The 20,932-nt window shown below is 39.7% G+C and overlaps 1 protein-coding gene across 2 annotated transcripts in view; it reads left to right on the plus strand.

Moving 5' to 3' along the window:
* The first annotated feature begins 834 nt into the window (after window positions 1-834).
* The window catches only part of ADGRL4 (adhesion G protein-coupled receptor L4), a 75,960-nt gene continuing 55,862 nt past the window's right edge, over window positions 835-20,932 (plus strand). For both annotated transcript variants that reach the window (XM_065657120.1, XM_065657121.1), the window contains exons 1-2: window positions 835-1,497; window positions 3,127-3,276. In XM_065657120.1, coding sequence (XP_065513192.1) covers window positions 1,476-1,497; window positions 3,127-3,276 — 172 coding nt within the window. In that variant the 5' untranslated portion in view covers window positions 835-1,475. The remainder of the gene's footprint in view (window positions 1,498-3,126; window positions 3,277-20,932) is intronic.

Genomic DNA, 20,932 nt, shown 5'->3' on the forward strand with positions numbered 1-20,932 from the left:
TTCACCAACCAGACACCTACGTGCTGTTTCTACATGCCTCATACCTCCTTAGCCTGAGTAGAGTTTAACCTGTTGAACTCCAGCCAGCAGCAGTCATGAAGCTGGGAAATGATGGTGGGCAAATAGTTCCTAACAAGTTTAGAAAAAATGTGTCCGCATCCACAGGTAATTCTTAAGAGCAGGCTGATGTCTTCCCATCAGTTCCCTATGAAAGTTCCAACTTCAAAACTTTCTAGTCAGACATGAGATATTTTGTCACAACAACATTCCACAGCCTCATGTCCATTTTATTTAGTTTAGAGATATTCTTCGTTCTTCCAGCAGTGTGCTCGTTTGTGCCTGTCCCTCTGATTCCAACTATAAAGACAGACATACATCAATGCTTCAGTTTTATAGTGCTTCAATATGTGAGTCATCATCTCCAGGAAGCTGGGAAGTGATGGTATGCACATTATCCATAACAAGATTAGAGAAAATATTTCCGTGTCCATGCATAATATAAGTACATGTTGAAGTCTCGTCGATTAGGATGCTATGAGGATAGAACTGTTCTCACATTTAACACAAAGACACACAAACAGTTTACCAAATTCACTATATTGTGTATGTCCTATTATACAACACCCTGTTTCAGTCCCATAAACCCATAGAAACTTCAGCTTCTTTGGCTCCTGAGATCCCCAGCCATACAATTGCTTTCCTGCCTCTTTCCTCCCTGTGTATACATCTTTGTTTTCCTTACAAAGCAGAGTTCAGTGGATTTCCTGTACCTCCTCACAGGCCATTACCCTTAAAGCCACATTGCTTGGCTGCAGTAAGGATCTGTCTCAAAACTGAAGAAAGCAGTCGGAAGAACGATTGTAGCCAGCCAAGATTGTCTCCAAAAACACGGGTCTTGGGACTCACATACATGCAGCTCACCAGGAAAAGGTGGAAGGAAGCTTGTAGACAGTTACCTCCGAGCTTGTAAATCCTGAGCTAGTTACTAATCTCCTCCACCTCTTCCTTACCCTCCCTGATCTGCTCCACAATTCTTCTGCTGCTCCTTTACTCCTTCTGCCAGCAGGCTGCAGCTCACCCCTTACACCTTCATCCTTCCCTGCCCCAGGTGCTCCCCCAAGCAGCTCTTTTAACCCATTCTCCTCTAACCCCTTCACCCCTGAATCTTCTCCGATATCCCGTGCAAGACGCAGGCTTCTGCTTCTCTTGTACTTTCTCATTTATTCCCTACTTACCAGAAGACCAGGTCCTCAGTGCATTCTGACCCTCCCTGTCCTGCCTGTGAGTCTTGGGAGCTTTTGGAAACGTGAAGCTCGGGACAAAGAGCAGCGTCAGGGCAGCGCCTGCACCAGGACGTCGCTTTCCTGATAGGCATGTGTGCGTGTTTTGCACATAGTCACACATCGTAAGGCAGGGAGGTGTTTTCTGTGACACAGGGACTCTGCACCGGGCACCGCGCAGCAACACCATCACCAATGAAACTGCTCCCGTTCCTAGGTGGGTGAAATCTCCTTCCCTGGGGAGCAAGCGGCAGGTGGGAAGGGAGTGGGGTCTGGCAGGGACACCTATGGGGGCAGTGATGCTGGGGTTGGAGAGGAATTAGTGTGTTTGGATGGTGGAAAGCTGCTGGGTATGTGGGACTGAAAGTGCCCATAGTTTTGATTAGTGCTGCTGCTGGATTTGGTAATTGCATGGTTAGGATCACCCCAAAATCAAATCGCACAAATGCCAGTCTTTATCTCACCGTGGCTTTTGTTCTGTAAAAAACCAGAAAGACTGAGTGTTTCTGGGGGTTTGTCTTTTGTGTGTTTGTTTCTGGTTTTGTGTTGGTTTCTTTTGTTTGTGGGGATTTTCTTTTTGTTTTGTTGTTGTTGTTGGGGGTTTTGGGGGAGGGGGGCGGTTGGTTGGTTGGCTGTTTGGTTTTTTTTGCTCTCCATCTGCTTGGGAGATTTTTAGATTTTATATGCCATAAATAGTAAAATGACAAGAGAACCCCATAGGTTCCTGTTTTAATCTCTGGAAGGTGGTCTTCTCTCTCAAAACCAGAAAGAAAATACAAAATTGGATGACCCCTACATTGATTTAGATTATATAGAATTGTTTAAAAATTCTGCATAATTTTTAGTCTTTTTAATTTTTCATGAAATTTTAATTTGTCCAAGAAAACAATGCCTTAGTGGGATTTCCTGAAGCAATGAAACCTATAATTGTAACACTAGGCTAGCAAAGACCCAGAATAACATTTGAGTAGGGTAAAGCAGAACTACAGGGCAAGACAGCATCCAAAAGGGGCTTTGTGTTCTGCAACTTTAGTTATGTCCTGCTAACAATTTATAAATTGCAAAGTAAAAAACTTACTTTCCCTTCTGAGTTAACTGCCTCATTTCTAACCTGTTACAGAGTGTGTATAATTTATTCAGTGAGCTATTGGTTTTTGCAAATGGGGAGATTCTTTTTTCCTTTGTACTGAAAACCATATGCAGTCATACAATGGGAAAGGAGTTATACTGTTTAGGAATCATTCAGTGGATGGAGAAAAGAAGACAGTACTTTCAAAACACGGAAATGGTATTTTAAGAAATTAAATAATTTGGACAAGTTTTTAAACTCTAGTGCCATAATGCACTAAATACTGTGACATGTCAATTTAATCTCTCAGACCATTGCGTATGTGTTAGCCACACAGTATGGAAGTGCTTTTGAAAAACAAAAAATCTGATCGGTGTTTTTCACTTGATCTGTGTAGGGTGGTTTGGATAACACACAATACATAATTCAAAGTGCAAATAAATGGCTGTGCTTTTCTGGAAAGTACTAGAGAGCTTTGAAAGTCTTTCAAATGTTTTTCCCGGATCACTGAGTAACTTCTGCATTGTTTACCAGTTTTATACCGGTTGAGCACATACATAAGTTCTTAACCCACAGTGTCTGCTGTTTCTAGCCCCTGTGTGGTTTTACCAAAGCCCCTGTGGCTGGTGGCCCTGGTCCCGTCCTGTTATACAGCTGAGTTTGATGTTGTTTACTGGAATACACCAATTTTATGGGCACCTTTTGCCCAGATATGCTTTTAGAGCTTGGAATTAGGTTTTTAGATAAACAAATAAGTCTCATTTTCCTTTGCTTCAGTTCTGATTTCCAGTCTGCTGGATTATGGCTGTACTTCTGCAAACTGCAACATGACGTGCCACAAAGATGCCAGGTGTGAAGTTCAGGGTGGGACAACAGGCTGCTATTGCTCCCAAGGATATACAGGAAATGGCATAACGTTCTGTTACGGTAAACAGATTTCACCTATATGCATGTCTGTTATGTGCTTGCTTGAAAAACTTACTCAAGAGCCCATTGGCTCAAGGACTAAACTTCATGTCACTTCTTGCACTAACACGTTTGCAAAGCCAAAAGCGTTAGAAGTTTCCAAGAAATTCTACAACTTTCCCTCAACCCAGTATTTTAGTATAGCACACCATGCATCCCAGCCGGGTATGACCTGTTTTCCAGCTTCAGTTTTGGTCCTTTCCTTTTCCATGAGAGATGCTGATGTGTCTTCTCTGATTTAGCTTCAGCAATTTCCCTCGTGACTCAGGACTTCTGAAGCTCGGAGTTGGCACGACTGCTACTTTACAGCCCTCACATCTCATCCACACACAAATAGCAATAGGTCACTCTTCCCAGCAGCTGATCATGGACAAATAATACAGCTCCTGGGCTAGTCCAGAAGACTGAGGAGGTGTGTGGTGTGCCACAGAGACATGTCTGCTTGCAAAGCCAATGTTAATTTTCCCATTACAGCTGTTTGCAAGGGAAATATGCCAGAAGGCATATTTCAGAGAGGTCTGCCTCTAGATGCCTTTATCCTCCATCCAAGGAAAAGGATGTTTTCCATGCCTTCGTTTTTGAGTTGTCCTCCACTATGAATAGCTCAAGTACTTATTTCCACTGTTAGATATAGCTATGCCCAGCTGCAGGCAGGCCGAAATTCATATGAATCTCATCAGTTTTCAGCGTCCTGAGAAGTAGTTATGAATATTAACCATCCGTTTGGTCAGGTTTTGTGTTTCATGCATCTTGGGAAATTTATCAGTAACAGAGACACTTTGGTTTGCTGTGAGCACAGGTAAGCGGCCCACCTTTAGTCTGGATTTTTATAGCTCATTTGCCATGGTGTACTTGGAAGTGTGCTTGTTTTGGGAAAATTTAGAATGTGAAGAGGATTTTGCTTTTTCCTGCCTACCCTTTTGTAAGCTGGGAATGCTTGGAGAGAAATATAGCTGGCTAAAATAACAAACAATAAAGAACCACAAAAATTGTAGATTTAGTTTGGAAGAGGCCTCTGGAGGTCATTTGGTCCAGCTCCCCACTCATAGCAGGTCCAACTTTAAGAAGGTTGTTCAGGGCCTTTTCCAGCCGAGTTCTGAATATCTCCAGGGATGAAGATTGCACACTTCTCTGGGCCTCTATTCCAGAGTCTGACTACCATAATATTGAAAACTTTTTTCTGATATCTAGTTGCGGTTTCTCTTGTTGCAACTTGTAACTTCTGCCTCTCCTGTGCACTTACCACTGTGCATTTCTATGAATAGTTTAGCTTGGTCTCCTCTGCAAACCCCCATGAATCCCCATTAGGTAGCTGTAGACAGCAATGTCATTTCCTCTTTGCCTTCTCTTCTTAGGCCTGAACAAACACCGTTCTCCTCAGCCTCTTCTTTGCATCACGTGTCATGTAGCCACTAAACATATTTCTTGAATTTAATGCTAACCTTGCCCTAAATATAGGTCCATCATTATTTGTCTATCAAGCTGGTCAAATGAAAATAAGAAGAAATGGCCTTCACCACACTAGTATTGTGTTTGCACTAATTCAATTTTACTACCATGAGTAAGCTGGTTGATTTGAAAGTTAAGTGCACATTATATTTGCAGAGTCAAGGGCCTACACTTGTGAATAATGCAGAGAAAGAAGAAAAACAAGTCAATGTTTAGCAATACTACCCAGAACAAATCAAACCAGCATTTACTTATCTGCCATGATCTGGTGTCCTCTACATTGTCTGTTTTTTTCTAGAAAGTTGTGATTATGAATGATCAGTTAAATTTACAGTAAAGATACCTGTTGTTCTTCACTGACATTGCTGATGTTATTAAATCCATTTGTTTGAGGATGGATTTATCTTACCTTCCATGTTCTTTTTTCTCATACAGTATCTCCTTTTCTTTTCTTTTCTTTTCCTTTCTTTTCCTTTCTTTTCTTTTCTTTTCTTTTCTTTTTTCTTTTCTTTTCTTTTCTCTTTTCTTTTCTTTTCTTTTCTTTTCTTTTCTTTTTTATTTTATTTTATTTTATTTTATTTTATTTTATTTTATTTTTATTTTCTTTTTTTTCCTTTCCTTTCCTTTCCTTTCCTTTCCTTTCCTTTCCTTTCCTTTCCTTTTCTTTTTTCTTTTTTCTTTTTTTCTTTTTTTTCTTTTTTTCTTTTCTTTCTCCTTTCCCTTTCCTTTCCTTTCCTTTCCTTCTTTCTTTCTTTCCTGTATTTTTTGGGAGGGAAAATCTACATTCAAAATTCATAAAAACATTTATCAATCATTTAAAGAAAATTCAATACAGTGAAACACACATTCACAAATCTTGTGAATTAATTACTTGTTTATTAATAATTATACTAAGTGTTTGGAAACACAGTCTTAAAAATAAAATTTCCAATGTCAGTCCAGGCAAACCAGCTACTACATGTATTTGTGGTGTTCTGCAGTTAAGTGACAATCTTTTGAAGCAAGCCTCGTGTCAGGAGTACCAATACTTTCTCTGGTAAAATACCTCAACAACCACCAAAGTCACTTACCCTCCAGCTGAGCAGCAAAGCTTGTATCAGCACAATGTGGCTATTGCCCCTCAAAGAGAGACGACGTTTCTCTAGGGCAGCATGTTACATGGTGCATTATTAATATTGTGCAGTAGTCCTCTAATAGCATAAACAAGTAACTTGAATTTTAATTGCGTAGGCTCTAAAAAGGATTAGAAATATAGGCTAAACCCCATCATAAATAGTTTAAAGCTACCAAAACATAAGGCAAAGCCTCAGTTGTTTAATGATGTATTAGATGTTGCTGTTCTGTGTGATGAAAGCGGCAGGTGTATCTGCTGTTCTGGAGATAGCTACCCATTTTCCTTCAGTTAATAATATTAGGCTTTTACAATGGGTAGTCCAGTCACCTTCAAAGGAGATCATCAATTATGTGCTAATACAGTCATTTTCTAAAGAGTACATTGTGTTTACATATTTGCCCTTTTAGTTATTTAGATAGATTGTGAGAGTCATAATTACTGTCAACAACATTATTAATTTTGCATAGTGTAGAACCAGCTTCTTCATTGTGCTTATCCTGATAGACAATTAAAGCAGAACAGTGGTTGTTCTGAGAGTTTGTTCTGGAACGAGCAATTCTTTCTTTCTCCTTGTGAAAATGCTGAACAACAGAGAATGCTAGATTTCAGGTTAGTCCTCTTAAGCTTGTGTAGCTGGAAATTGTCCCTTTTTATTTATAGGTACATTTTCACTGTATTTAAAAGGTTTACATTTGTTTCTCTACTTTCACTTGCTTGTAACACCTCTTAAATACTTGTAAAAGTTATTTCTTTGCTAGCTCTGTGTTTTCAATGTGATACACTTAGACATTTTCCCTTGAGTTTACTGTGCTGCAAAAGGCAATAATGCCCTGTTACATTTATTTCCTAGCACCATTATTGATGAATCATGAATCACTGATGTCAGGATACCTTAGGAACAGGGTTTGTTAGTTTTTACTTTGCTCCCTTTGCCAGCTGGCTAAGTGACTGCAGAAAGCTCAAGATTATTGGATTTGCTGTGTATAGATAAAGACATATAGATATGAATTTAATTTCCTGGTGTCAAAGTCATGGCTTTTAAAATAATTATCCTCTTGCAATCTTTCCCACAAGATTTCAACCACTTTAAATTAGGTCATGTTTTGGACTTTCCAAAGGCATACTTTGGCCAGTCTAACAAAAAGCTAATTCTCTTCATAATCTCATTGTCTTCAGTAAGAATATGTGCAGGAATGCACATAGTCAGGAGAATAACTGATTGTAGGATCTGGCCTCTTTTATATATTGGAATTATAACTTACATAGCAATAAATTCCTTCTGTACAGTATCTTCCAGAAAACCATAAATGAGTCACCTTGTCAAGCTTTATACCTCTGAGGTACAAAATACTATACCATGCTTCTTACTTATTTTGTATTTATATTCCTTGCTTTATGTAGTATAAGATGAAAGAAAATGGCCTCTGAAAATATAACTGTTTGCCTTTTAGGACTCTGTGCTTGAACAGATGTGTATTCTGAATGTGATGCATGAGGCTTTAGCTTCACATTATCATATACCTAATTGAAATAGGACAACTAGAACTCTTGGCATAAAAATAAAAATATATCAAGATAAGACTGATTTATAGACAACTTCCTCTTGTGCAAAAATGCCATGGATTTTTTACAGATAAATAGCATATATTGGCCACTATTTTAAATCCATTTCTTCATATAAAAAGTGTTGGCCATATAAATTAGGTGTTGCTCATAAACCCAGCTTTCTTCCAAAAGCAAATTAAAGGAAACAAACAAAATTTCAGATTCTTTAGAGAAGATTGGGGTGGAAGTAAAACTTCATAGAAGCCAATACTTTATTTTTAAAACAGAAGGAAGAATGAGTTGGCATCACTGATGCTTTCCTAAGCAGCTCTGCTGTTTCAATACTGGCTACTTCTTGACTGGTGACTGCCAATTTGCTGTTTTGCTGGCATACTGTAGGAAATTAAAGTAAACAGTGTGATCGCGGTGTTTACTTTAATTTTGTAAAATACGGAAGGAAAATGAAGCAGTGCTGTTTGTTCCAGGAGGGTAGGCAGGCAAGCAGGAAAAGCCTGAGCACAATATCCCTCCCAGATATCCCCACACAACATTCCCTTGTAAATGTCGCTTGAAAATTATACCACAAAATTAATCAGTCTTACTTGTAAAATAGTTAGAGTTCTTCCAGAAATAGTGAGCAGGGACTTAGGCTATCAGGCACTGACTCTCTTTCTGAAGTGAAGTGTAGGAGGATTTATCATTTGCCAGAGGCAAAAAATACATCAGTGCAAAGTGGTATTTTATATCAAAATACAGAATCTCTGTTAGAACACAGGGCAATTTGTGTAAACTCAGCTGAATCAAATTGAAAGCCTACTCAATATCTGAACACAAACATATTTTCTTGTTTTACTGAAGGTCATGCAACTAACTCTCTGGCTTTTGCCAGCTGTAAAAAGGAGCTTTCCTGTGAGACATCAGCTCCTTGCTCTAAGGTAACATTGCTGTGTCCCACCATCAACTTTTACTGCAGTCACTGAGTTTGTTTTGATTCACTGGTGTCACCATTGCCACTCTGAAGCACCCAATCAGTGTATAGTTTTGAGGGAATTTTTACCTTTAAAATTAACATGACCCTATAAAACCATTGTGTATAGTATTTAATTCTTTCCAGAAGTATCCTTCAATAGAAAACTATCTAATCCAAATGCTAGTTCACCAGAGAAGTTTTTTTGTGTTACCAGCAGGCATACATCACTGCATGCCACTTCTGTGTTTACCAAATAGTCTGAAATCACTGATACGGAAGATCCAATCCACACACTTCCTAAATTCATTTCACTGCTATCAGTTACCACAAGCTATGAAAAAGGCAAATTGCAGCTGCTCTAGCATAGCACAGCAGGAGAAAGATATGCCTTAGCCAAACACAAATAACAGGGCTCAACACAGTGGGTGACAGCTTGGAAAATTTGGGATGTGCTAAGCAGGAGGTCAAAGCAGACCACCAATTCCCAGCCCTTTTGACACGCTCCTCATAGCCTCTGGGCTCTTCTCTCACCCTTCCTCACCCTTTCTCCTTTCGCCCTTCTTCCTGTGTCTCCCTGTCTCTGCTGCTTTGCCTCCAAATTCTGCTGGACCCTTTACACAGTTTCAAGGTGGAACATGGTAAAACCAGAGCGTGGGCTGTGTGGAAGGGCAGAAGTCTTTGAACTCAGAATTCCGACTTCAGGTTTCGTGTCTGGTTTATGGTGATCCCAAGAAGTGTCAGAAGGCACCAACCTGCTTGTTACATATGGAGGTATTATATTTAATTAAGCCCATGCCTTCAGAGTTCTTCTCCAGGGGACGAAATTTTTCTTTCCTTCTATGTCTTCATCAGTCATAATGTAGCTGAATGTTTTTTCACTTTTTCTTGAAGTGCGGAGATTGCAGAACTGTGCAATGTTACCCAGCTGAGGTATCTTGATCCCACATTCCAGATTAAAACTGTAGATCATGGAATTGAAAAGCCTGGACAAATTATCTGGGAGGATTTGATATTATAGTGCATGACAGTCCCCTTGCCTGGAAAACACTGGGTGTTAATGTAGAGGCTAATGCAGCAGGTTCCTGGCCGTTTGGGGACCTACGGCTTTGTGTATAGCTTTTACCTTTTCATGTGCAAGATGTTACACTTTTCTGTGAATTTGGGAGGGGTTTGATGGCTGTGATGTGTGTAGACTGCTGGGGACTAACCAGCTGTTGCATGATTGCCTTCCAGTCGCAAAGGATGGAGCTATGTTTATGTTCCTGAAAATAGCCATACCCTTGGCTAACATTGTTAGTCAAAACAGTGGTTTTGCAGAGTTGACTTTACTTTTTACAAGTGAAATTGCTTATTGTAACTAACTACTATTGAAAGTATATTTTAGTTGAAGCTTTTAAGGGTAAATGGAAATTTGAAAGGGGAGAGTGTGTTACAACAGTGCCTGGTGATGCATGAGAACATTAGTCAGATGGAAAGCAGTGCAATATTTTTGAAGTAACAATATGATCCTGCTGAATAAGACACAGTGGAGGCTGTCTTATTCCAATTGTCTTACTCCTATAAATGGCTGAGTCCATAAAATTTTGACTCGAAGCATTTTATGCAAAGTGCCAAATCCAGTTTTCCCACTCATATGAAAAATTCCCTACCAGTTTCAGAGGGTTCCTACTGCCAGAAAACACAGTTTGCCTGGGCCAGAGATACAGCCCACTATAATAATGTGTAAGATTGACCCTGATCTTAATAAGCCTTGGACCAAACCCATGATAGACTCATAACATTCAAAATTTGAGCCAAGAAAAAAAAAAAAAAAGCAGCTCTATCTTTTTTCCCATGTTTTTTGTTTACATTTTCTTGAAACAGTACTTTGAGCATGATTGAAATACAGTAATGCATTTTTTGAATGGGTCAGGAAGAAACAAAACTACTTCTTGTTACATCTTTAATCATATCCAGTCTCTCTTTTAAATTAGTCCTGTTTGCATCTAAGAAGTTTTAAAAATGTGTGTAGATTATGTGGTAGAAGGAGTTAGTTGTCTCTCTCAAAAATGTACCCAAACTCTCAAGCTGATCAGCTGCACATGGATGGTTTCTTATTTGTTTAATTCAAAATGTGTTTTAACCCTTGCCAAATAATGCTAATTTCCTTTCTTCAGAAAATACTCTTTTCATCCTGCTTTATGGTCCTAAGAATCAATCAATATGTTACATGTTTAGAGGATGTGGGAAAATTCATTTAAGGAGCTTTAAACTTATTATCTCAGAGTCTGCTTACTTTGTGTCTGCCAGGGATATGATTCACTTCCTGGATCTTTAGCATCTGAAGTGGTCCCAAAAGGTCCAACAGTAACAATACATTCTTCTCACTTGCTGGTTTGAAGTAAAAGGATGGAAGATATTTCCAGAACATGTATACTCATACATGTACACTAAATGTACACAAATGTGGACACAGGGACCTATGCATAAGTAGGTATGTGAATAAAAAGCAACCTTTTCTGTGAAAAAATTTAAAGCAAACTCAAAATTGTCAGTTTTATGCATTCTGTTGTTGTATAGTTGAAATTAGCTTTTCTTAAGAAAAGACCGGGATTTATTGGAAATAAATTGTTCCCATGAATTCTACTTCCTTGAGACATCTTCTGTACCTCGGTTTGCACACTGTAGAGCCTGCTACAGCTGTGGGATTTTGCAGCCACCTTTGGGGCTATGATGTTAGTGTTACCCATGTAATGAGGAAAGTATCATAGGGAATTACACACATAAGAGACAATGGTGTAATTTCTGTGCAGCTACATTGATTTCCAATCTGTTATACTGATTTTATTTTTGTCTCTGTTCGATAACTCATAGAATTCAATAGCACAAAAAAAGTGTTCTTTTAGGATTATTTTTGTTTGGGTTGGTTTGTTTGTTTGTTTGTTTTCCTCTTCCAGAATAAACTAGCCAGGAGTGGTGAAGTTGTCTGTAACTTCATTTGAAATGTGTAATTTGTCTAGGATGATATGATGGTGAACAATTTTTCTGTGTATGACTGTGAAAAATTGCCGACTGAGCTGTTGGCAGACAGAATATCAAACCCCACTCAGGCCTGTGTATATGAAAGAGTTTAAGAAGGTAATTGACACTTTGGGCCTCTATTTGCCAAAGAGAGAGATAATGACATTCTCCAAGAAGATTAGAATCTAACCAAACATTGTGCTCTAAATATAGAGCACAAAGCCAGGTGATGTTTGTGAAAATGCTGCTCGGCTGCAGGAGGAGGAGGGGGCTGAAGGACTGCAATTTTGCACTGTATATTTTTTAGGTACACAGATTTAATTTAGAGATTATGGCTTGAAAACGAAATTTACAGTATGTGTGTTTTTCGGCGATAAGAAATTGATTTTTTGACCTTGGTACACACTAATTGAAATATCTGGCACTGTATTTTGCTGAGGTTAAAGGAAGCCATATACGCCTGGAACTGCATTCTTCTTTCACCTTGAACTGCGCAGTTAATCACCAGCACAATCACTGGCAGGAAGGAAGCGGCTGTTCCGCCGTGGTACAAGGAAGTTGAATAATATCTGTTCATTGTCTAATGGATAGGTTGTTGTGTGATTACTTTGGGCTAAGTTTAAGAGATTCGCGATAACTTCAAAATGGAGGCTTCTGGTGGAATTAACATTCAACGAGCACCAGTGGTCAGAGCTTCACCTGCGGCGGTGCAGCGGCCAGAGCAGAGGCGCGGGGGCTTCTCCTCTGATCTGCCCCCACACACGTGGCTGCTCATTTTGGGCTGAGACAGCTCTGTCCTGTGCTCTCTGCCGCTGTGCCAGGAGATAGCACAGGGAAAAGGCTCTCTGGCTGTGCTCCCCCACATCCTATTCCAGCGGCAGGGCGGAGAGAGCAGCACATGGGCAGCTCTTGCCCTTGGACCTTTATTCCTGTGCATCCTTCTGCTTGAAAGGCCAGTTGTAGCAGTTAGGAAGAGCAGCTATGCCCCCAGGGTCTCCACTGGTGGGGTTTTGATTTGTCTGCTTTATTTAACTGGGTTTCTGTCTTAGTTTAGATTTGTACAACTGTGGCAGTCTAAAGTTGTCTATAAACTAGTGTGGCAGGGTGTCCCATTATTTTGCTTATTACCTAATGTTACGCATTTGTTAGGTTGGCACAAGATCATGTTTTTCAAAAAGGGAAATGAAAGCTCCTGAAAAGTCTTGACAATAAATGGTTATTTGTTCAAAAACAGCCAAGTCCAATCTTTGTTTATGTTAGTAGGCTTCATGTAATGGTGTTGCAATAAAGAAAAATAGCTCTTCAGAATATGCTTTGGCTTTTATGTTTTATTTGTAATGAGAGCTATGCACATAGGCAGCAATCTACATAAGTTACAGTGAGGGAGAACATAAGCATAGATGGTGACTTGCATGTTTATATATTTAATATTTATTTGTGGAAAAGCATCTGAATCTCAGTTTTAAAGAATGTGAAATTAGGCTGAAGTATTGCAGTTTTTATTCCCAGAAATTTACCAAAGGAAGACTAAGAGAAAAAGTGAATTCATCCTACACCAGGAGACCACTGCTTCTGTCCTGCCCTATTCATGCAGAGAAGCTGCAGGTCCATCTCCAGGACCATTGCTCTGTCTTCTCATGTTCGGTCCCAGGTTGGGAGAGAGCCTGGTGATCCGCACTGCTCTTCTAGAATTATAGTGGGTTTTGGTATCCCCAAAGTTCAAACGGGCTGAGGGCAGCATAGCCCTGGCTCACATCTTGCGTCAGGAATATGATGAAGGGCAGAAAGTTATTGCAGCAGTGATCTCTGCACCGCATGAAGGTCTTCATCACTGATCTCGTAAACATCAGAGGCCCTAAAAAAATGGCAGAGAAACTCTTCAGGATGTTGTCATCAACTGAAAAAGAAATTCCGCTAAGCTCTGCAGGCCTAAATAGGAGCTCTGAGACTTGCATTTGTTCTTTGTGGTGATGGGAAATGAGTAGGTGGAAAATCATGTTATGGTGGAGGCTTTGCCTTTTTGTCTTGAATAAATCATTTTGGTGGGTAGCATTGATCCTGAGGAACCTCTACCTTTTCAAAATCAGACTGTAAGAAATTCAGAAGGGAGATCAGTGGAAGTTGGAGGTACTCAGGCAAAGAGCTTTGGGCCCTTTGTGCCTATCCAAAATATTTCATTATTTAGAGCTATGATGAAGCATGCACCAATTCATAAATGCGACCCACTGTGCAATATAAAAATATCAATATTTCTGTCCCATTGTGTAAGTGATATCTGGTGCATACAGAAAGAATTTCATCTCCTTAACTACCACAGGGAAAATGAGAAAGGCAAATAGCCTTCAAAAGTGTATTGACTTGAAAGCAGAGATGAGGAGAGGTTTCTAAAACTTAACAAAACTTTTCATCTTGCTCAATCAAAATAGAAACTATGCGAGGCAGCAGTTGTAAACGATACAGAGCTGTCATTTGGCTGCTTTTTTAGGGTTGTCTTGCAAATCTTGGTACGTTGATTCCGCAAAGCTTTCATCTTGCTCAGCTCTATGGTTAAAAACTGGGAAATTCTTAGTAAAGCTATTTTGTAGAAAATGAGGTCACTTCAGGGGTGCATCATCCGTCATCACGGCTCTCGCAGGAGAAGCTGGGTGTTCAGTCCTAGGTGTGTAGGACACAGGGTGGGCTACAGAAGTGTTGAGCTCCATTTGTATCATTTTGCACATGAGGTCTGAGGCTTAGACAGATGTCAAAGGAGAGACTGGGATAATATTTACACAGCTGTTGGCTGCAAAGGAAAGGACTGTTAACTGAACTTTTTGTACATCTTCTTGAATAAACAGGTAGTATGCTAATACCACCAAATGCTTCTTGTTGGAGGGAAAGGATGTGCTAAGAGGCCTCTGGGCTGTATTCTCTCTTCTCAGAGGAAGCTATTGCAGTTTTTATTAGCTGTGAAGTGCTCTTGAATTATTATTCAAGGTTTGGCCTTGTACTGATGAACATTCGGAAAACTTTAAACTTGACAATGGGACATGACTCTCAAGGAATGCCATGCAGACAGCAGCATTCAAGCTTGAGCTTGATATTCAAACTAGTAAGGGGTCTGTGCTTCAACATGGACATCTGGTTTTAAGTGCTGCAACAGAAATCCAAGTTCAGGGCTATTTCTGCTTTCACTGGCAGTGTGGTAAAAATAGTCTCTTGATATACTTGCTGCCTCTATTCTCGTTGCAGTAAGGAATAGCAAGAGCACAGATGAGTACAGTAATGTATTTTATTATAGTTTCCTGCAGAAGAGGTGATGCTGATGACTTTCCTCCAACAGGGAGGTGACTTGCGATTGACTCTTGCAAGCCACAATGGCTGTAGGACACAAAGCCACAGTTGGGGGTGGATTTTCCAAGGAAATATTTGTTGAGCAATTTTGAACTGTATGGATCTATCCTAGGTGCCTAAAGGAGGATTGAGCTGTTTCAAAAGAATAATCCCAGCTGTGGGTGCTGAGCAATTGAAAATCTGTCCCTGAAGTGCTGCTTTTTTTCCCCCCTATCATCTGTTGGAAGTTTGGGCTTTTGATTGATTTATTACTTTATTTTTAACTGCAAAGACCCTTTAATTAGGGAGGGGAACTATGTGAATGAGCTGGAGCTGCTGGTGGTAGCAGCTCCTTGCGGTTGGAGATTCGGTAGTTAAATAAGTAGATAATATCCTCCTTATTGAGAAGATTTAGAAAATCATAAGGACTTCACATTATTACAGTGTTTAACATCCGCAAATGGAGGAAAAAAAACCCATAATGGCAATTTTCATTAGCTGCAATGCATGTGGAGGGCTCTTTTTCTTTCTTTGAACAGCCAAACACTAAACAATTCCTAAATCCCTCCTTGTTACTTGTGTTTTCTTCCTGGTGGTTAAAAACCCTATAAAGCAGAAATTGAAGACTTGCTATTAAAATACTTGCTGACAGCTCCATTCAAAACATCCTTTCAAATAGTGCTATCACATCATGATTCATCCGCTGTTCTGATATAGTTTCTTTAAAAACAAGTACCTTCCTTCTTGGTTAGGGCCCATCTCTTTTCATTGGAAAATTCTTCCTTTAGACACTTTATTGAATTTCTGCTGTAAACAAGTCTTTCTCTGGTGTGGTACTGTTTGTGTTCCAGAATGCATGTAAGCCCCCAAAAAGCACAGTAACAGGCTCATTGGGGATGAAAAATGAGAGATGGTCACAGCATGAGAAAGAAACCCTGGCCTTTTTCACCTCCTCACCTGGAGTACATTGCCCTGTGCAATTAGCGTAACGAGTCAGGGTTTCTGGCTCAGCGTAATGACCCCACGTCCCTCTGTACCCAGCAAGTGCCAGCTGCCCTGTTGGCTGCAGAGCTGGAATACAGCACTGCCCTTCTGTGCACCGGCTGCCGCGGCCACGTCTTCACTCGGTGCAAGGCAGCACGGCTCCATTGCTGACAGCGGAGTTATGCAGCTCCCACCAGCTGAAGACTAAACCCCAGCATATCCTGGGGATTAAGTGGTCCCCAGTGAAGCAGAGTGAATTTCACTCTTGAAGCTTGAAGTTAGAATTATTTACAGTCACTTTAACAGGACAACAGCTGCTCTTTACCTAGAGATGAGCCAACAGCACTGAAAGAATTTGGATCTGAATTGCAGATGGATGGATTTCAATTTGATTCAAGTAGCTGGACTGCACGAATCTGTACTGTAAGCTCTCAAAGTCAGAGCTTGAGAGAAAAATCATTAATTTGGAAGCTGATACTCTGAAAGACTTTTATGAAGCAATATATTTTCATAGCAGGCACAGATCAATTTAAAAGTAGTAATCAAGAGCCATGTGCTACGTGTTCACAGACAGAAAATGTAGAGAATCCAGCCAGAGCCAGACACTTAACATTCAGAGCATTCAGACCAGCACTGAGGATATTGCCTCTATGGAAAATAGTATGGTTCAGAATTAAAGTATTGTGAATTTGTGAGATAATCATAATGCTGTGCAGATATAAAGATGCTGCCAGATTATTGCCAGAAACAAGCTCAACATAAGTTTTCTAGGCAAATTTTGGTTGACTTCAGTACAAATTTTGGTGGAAGGAAAACTATCTGCAAATATTCCACAGAAATAGACTCAGTTCTTGAGACAAAAGAGAAAATTATAATACAATAGAACCCACTGAAATTACTTTTTATCATTTTTGAAAGGCATTCTCTAAATTCAAACAACTACACCGGTTTTCATCAAATGAGATTCAGGCCCAAGGATTTTTCCTGTACCAGTCCTAGGAATTTTGTAAGATGTAACATTCCCTTAAAAAATAAAACATCCACACACTACTGTTTTATGTCATGCAAGTAACAGCATTGTAATTTATATTTACTTGGATATTGCTACAACTAAACTCCTCCTGGAAATTTTTAACCTTGCTTCCTTAGTAGACTTTTTGGGGATACCTATATGAAAAAATAGTGACCACTGGCAGTGATATTTCAAAAGGCTGATTCATTTGATATCTCCTGACAGTCATTGAGAAACTCTGCTCTGTACCATGCTACGTGTCTGAAATCAGATCCTCAAGCATTCACGATCTATGCTTGGAGCCAGACATGGTTTTCAATTCTTTGCTGAAGTCATCATCATACCTTGAAGCTACCTGAAAGCATCTGTGTGTGACTTATGCCCTCTCAGTTTGATTTTTCTCCAGTTTTCCATATTAATCTTTACCAGCCAGGAAGGAAAGTAGAGAATAATGAAATCTGTAATGGATGGATATATTCTAGCTGGTGTGTTCAGGTTTTTTGTGGGAGTGACACTGAAGTGTCATCATCCTCAGTACCTTTTGAACTAAGTTGTCTTCCACTAAATTTAAAAAAAAAAAAAAAAAAAAAAAAAAAAAAAAAAAAAGGAGAAAAAATAGAGAAGATTTTTTTAAAGTTGAAATTTTTACATAAATAACCTGATGTGAGAACTTACAATGTAAACTCACATATACTGAAGAATCCACATGGAAGGGAAATTTTACTTTGGATTGAGCCATGAAAACAATTTGAACTTGAGCTTGCATTTCCCTAGCCACCAAAGTCAAGCAAACTCAAGATATAAAACAGTAGGAAGTTAGGGCTCAACAGTTGCAGATCTTGTGTTTTGTTTGCTGCTAGTATTCAGAAGCATTTTTATGTGAGATGTTCCTACTTATTTTGCTTGGCTTCATTTTGAGTAACATAATGTTATCTTAAGAGGCAAAATTTTATTTGAACTGAAGAGTCTCATTAGACTTATGGTCTATATAAATGGTGCAAAAACTTAATTCACAAAATATAGATCCATATGAAATTCATCATACAAATAAACCATATAAATGTATTTAAAAAAAAAATAAAACCATACTGTAGTTAAGCACTCTGCACATAGTTTCACTAAAACAGATTAGGACAATGGAATACTTTCACAGGTTTTTCTATAGCATGTAGAGTATAGTGCTTGAAAAAATATTTTTTTCCTTCTATAATGTGGGATCTATTAGGCAGCTGCTGCAAATAGCTAGAGAATTTATTTGTGCTTTAACACCTCTGAGCAGATTCAATCTGGGGGGGTTGAGTTGCTTGTGGAGAGTGAAATTCCTGAAAGATCTTATTACCTCTGTGTCAGTTTTTACTGCTTCTGTTCTCTTCATGATAATGGTATAAATAAACAAGGTATACAAAGAAAATGGCAAGATTTTTACCACTGATTTCTCCTCAAAAAAGTGGCATAATATAGTGATGTGAAGACAGACAACTCTGTATTACATTCCTGTATGCTTCTCTATAACATGCAACCAGCCAAAATTTTAGAAAATCCCAAATGTTGAAACTTAGGGAGACTAGAAAATGAGAGTGAAGCTTTTCTGGGATCTTTTGGGGAAATGTTATAATTAATAATTATCTCCTAGCTGGTTTTGTTGTTATTTCTCTGTTCCAACCTTTGACAGACCAGATGTAAATGGCTTTTGGCTGGTCTGTCAGTGGGCTCCCATTATTATCAGTTGGGACATAAAAACCTCACATATTTGTATAGGTAAATCTGGTCACTGACTCTTCCCATTCCTGTCCTCTCTGCTTTCCTTCTGTATAATATCTCTGTCCTGATTGGTGTTAACAACATCTAGTAATTTACTCTCATCTGTGAATTTATTCTCAGGCTGTTCATCTCTTTTTCCAGAGCATTAATAAATATGTAAAATAAAACTGGGCTTAACACCAACTCCTGTAGCAACCCAACTGGATACCTCTTCACAGCTCAGTGCAGTGCTGTTTGTCGTGACTCATTATCCTTTGTTTACATTCCTTCAGCCAGTTTTCAATCCACATGACGACACTCTTATCCAAGACATTATAAATTATTTTTCTAATAAGATTTTGTGAGCCACTGTATCAAATGCTATACTACAGCTCAGATGTATTGCAGCCACTCTCTTCCTTCCGTACACTAACCCAGAAAATCGTGAAGAAGCAATTACATTTGTCTGGCATGATCTGTTCTTTGAAAATACAAACTGTGTATTGGTCATGGTTCCCCTGTTGTTCCAGATGATTTTTACGCTCATAATATTTATTCCATTATCTTAGAAGAGATTGAGAGCAATCATACCAGAAGATAACTTCAGGTTCAATCTCCCTGTCTTCCCCTTTTCCTTGGAGGACTTTCAGCAATTGCTGATTCACACATAGCATTTTCAGGCAAAGGGGGCAGTGTATCCCAAATGCACACCTTTCAGCAATGTGGCATCACATGTGAGGAGTACCACCAGAGCACCAGGAATGGCAGAGAGATGCGACTAGCTATAATCTAGGCGATACAGTTGGAGAGAAAGCTGGCATGGCGTGGCTGTTAGAAGGGGGGGAGGACTGCCACAATGGTCTGAACTGAAGAAAGGAGCAGGGAAAGTCAAAGAGAGTCTCAAAACTGGGAGTCGATTAGACGGGGGATTCTGGAACTGTCAGCCCTAGGGATGGATCCCTAAGCTGTCATTCATTCAGTGATTTTGTCTGGTGCTGTTCAAACCAGGAACCATGCCTTGCTCTCTTTTGCAGCGATTCTTGTGCTCTCCCTTGCATCACATGTCACGTGGGTCTTTGGAAAACAATTTTAAAAAGTAATCCAGTTTCTTTGTATGAATTCAGATGTGGACATGTTGCTTGTGCACCGTGCAGTTCGTAGCCCATCTCTTTTCATGCCATTTGGGCCATGTGGATTATTTGGGACAGGAGCTTTTGCTCTTGTATCCCCATGTTTGGGCCTTGTCACCTACTCAGAGGTCATGGAGCAGATCATCCTGAGTGCCACCACGTGGCACATACAAGGCAACCAAGCAATCGGGCCCAGAAGCGGCCGAGGGAACTGGGGCTGTTTAGCCTGGAGAAAAGGAGCCTGAGGGGAGACATTATTGCTGTCTACAACTACCTGAAAGGAGATTGTAGCATGGACGGTGTTGGTCTCTTCTCCTAAGTAGCAATTGATAGGATGAGAGGAAATGACCTGAAGTTGCGCCAGGGAAGGTTCAGATTGGATATTAGGAAAAATTTATTCATGGAAATGGTTGCTGGGCATTGGAACAGGCCGTGCAAGGAAGTGGTTGAGTCTCGATCCCTGGAGGTGTTTAAAAGATGTATAGATGAGGTTCTTAGGGACATGGTTTAGTGCCAGAGTTAGATTATGGCTGGACTCATTGATCTTGAGGGTTTCTTCCAACCTAGAAGATTCTATGATTCAAAATGGAAATACACGGACAGACCTTATACTGGCTTTACCAAGAGCTATTCTTGTGTAAGAATGGCAGGATCACACCGAGGATCAAATCCTCTTTGTGGAGGGATTACATTTCCTGCCAAATATGTGACATGGTTCAGTTTCAAGCACATACAGAATAAATCTGTGACAAGACAGACATTTAACAATGGCTTAGTAACCAGGACTGTCATGGGAGACAGCTCTCAGCACCTGATGTAGCAAGATTTTCTGTTCAATGTCAGCATGACCTTGAGATCTACCCTTCTAAAATAATTTCTATGGATAGTGTCTAATGAAGTTTTAGTACCAGTTTATATCTACTGCATAAGTGTGGTTTTGTACAGTTAAATTATATTGGGAGATAACCCCTGAGAAGCCACTGCTAAACAAACTAGTTTTCCTTTCTGCCAGCTCTTGTCACCACTCTGCAAATCTTCACTGTCTTCTTTGTGTCACTTACCCATGCTTATCCTTGGACTTTAAAACACATTCATCAAAGAGATAACAGGTTTCATTTTGTATATCGCTAAGGATTACCTTGTGAAAACAATGCTACTGAAACTATGTGATGGCTGACTTGTAAGGAATGTGTGGACACTGTGTACATACTACAAAAAATTCAGTTCAGGTCCCGGAAAAACAAAACAAAAAAAACAAGCAACCTAAACTCACTCAAGAGATTCCTGTTTCTTGCAGTGCTGAGTGCCTGCTCTGGCAGCTCCTGAAAGCCAGACTTCCTGTGCTGGGGACAATCAGAGGC

This window comes from Caloenas nicobarica, chromosome Z (genome assembly GCF_036013445.1).
Source record: "Caloenas nicobarica isolate bCalNic1 chromosome Z, bCalNic1.hap1, whole genome shotgun sequence".
NCBI lineage: Eukaryota > Metazoa > Chordata > Aves > Columbiformes > Columbidae > Caloenas > Caloenas nicobarica.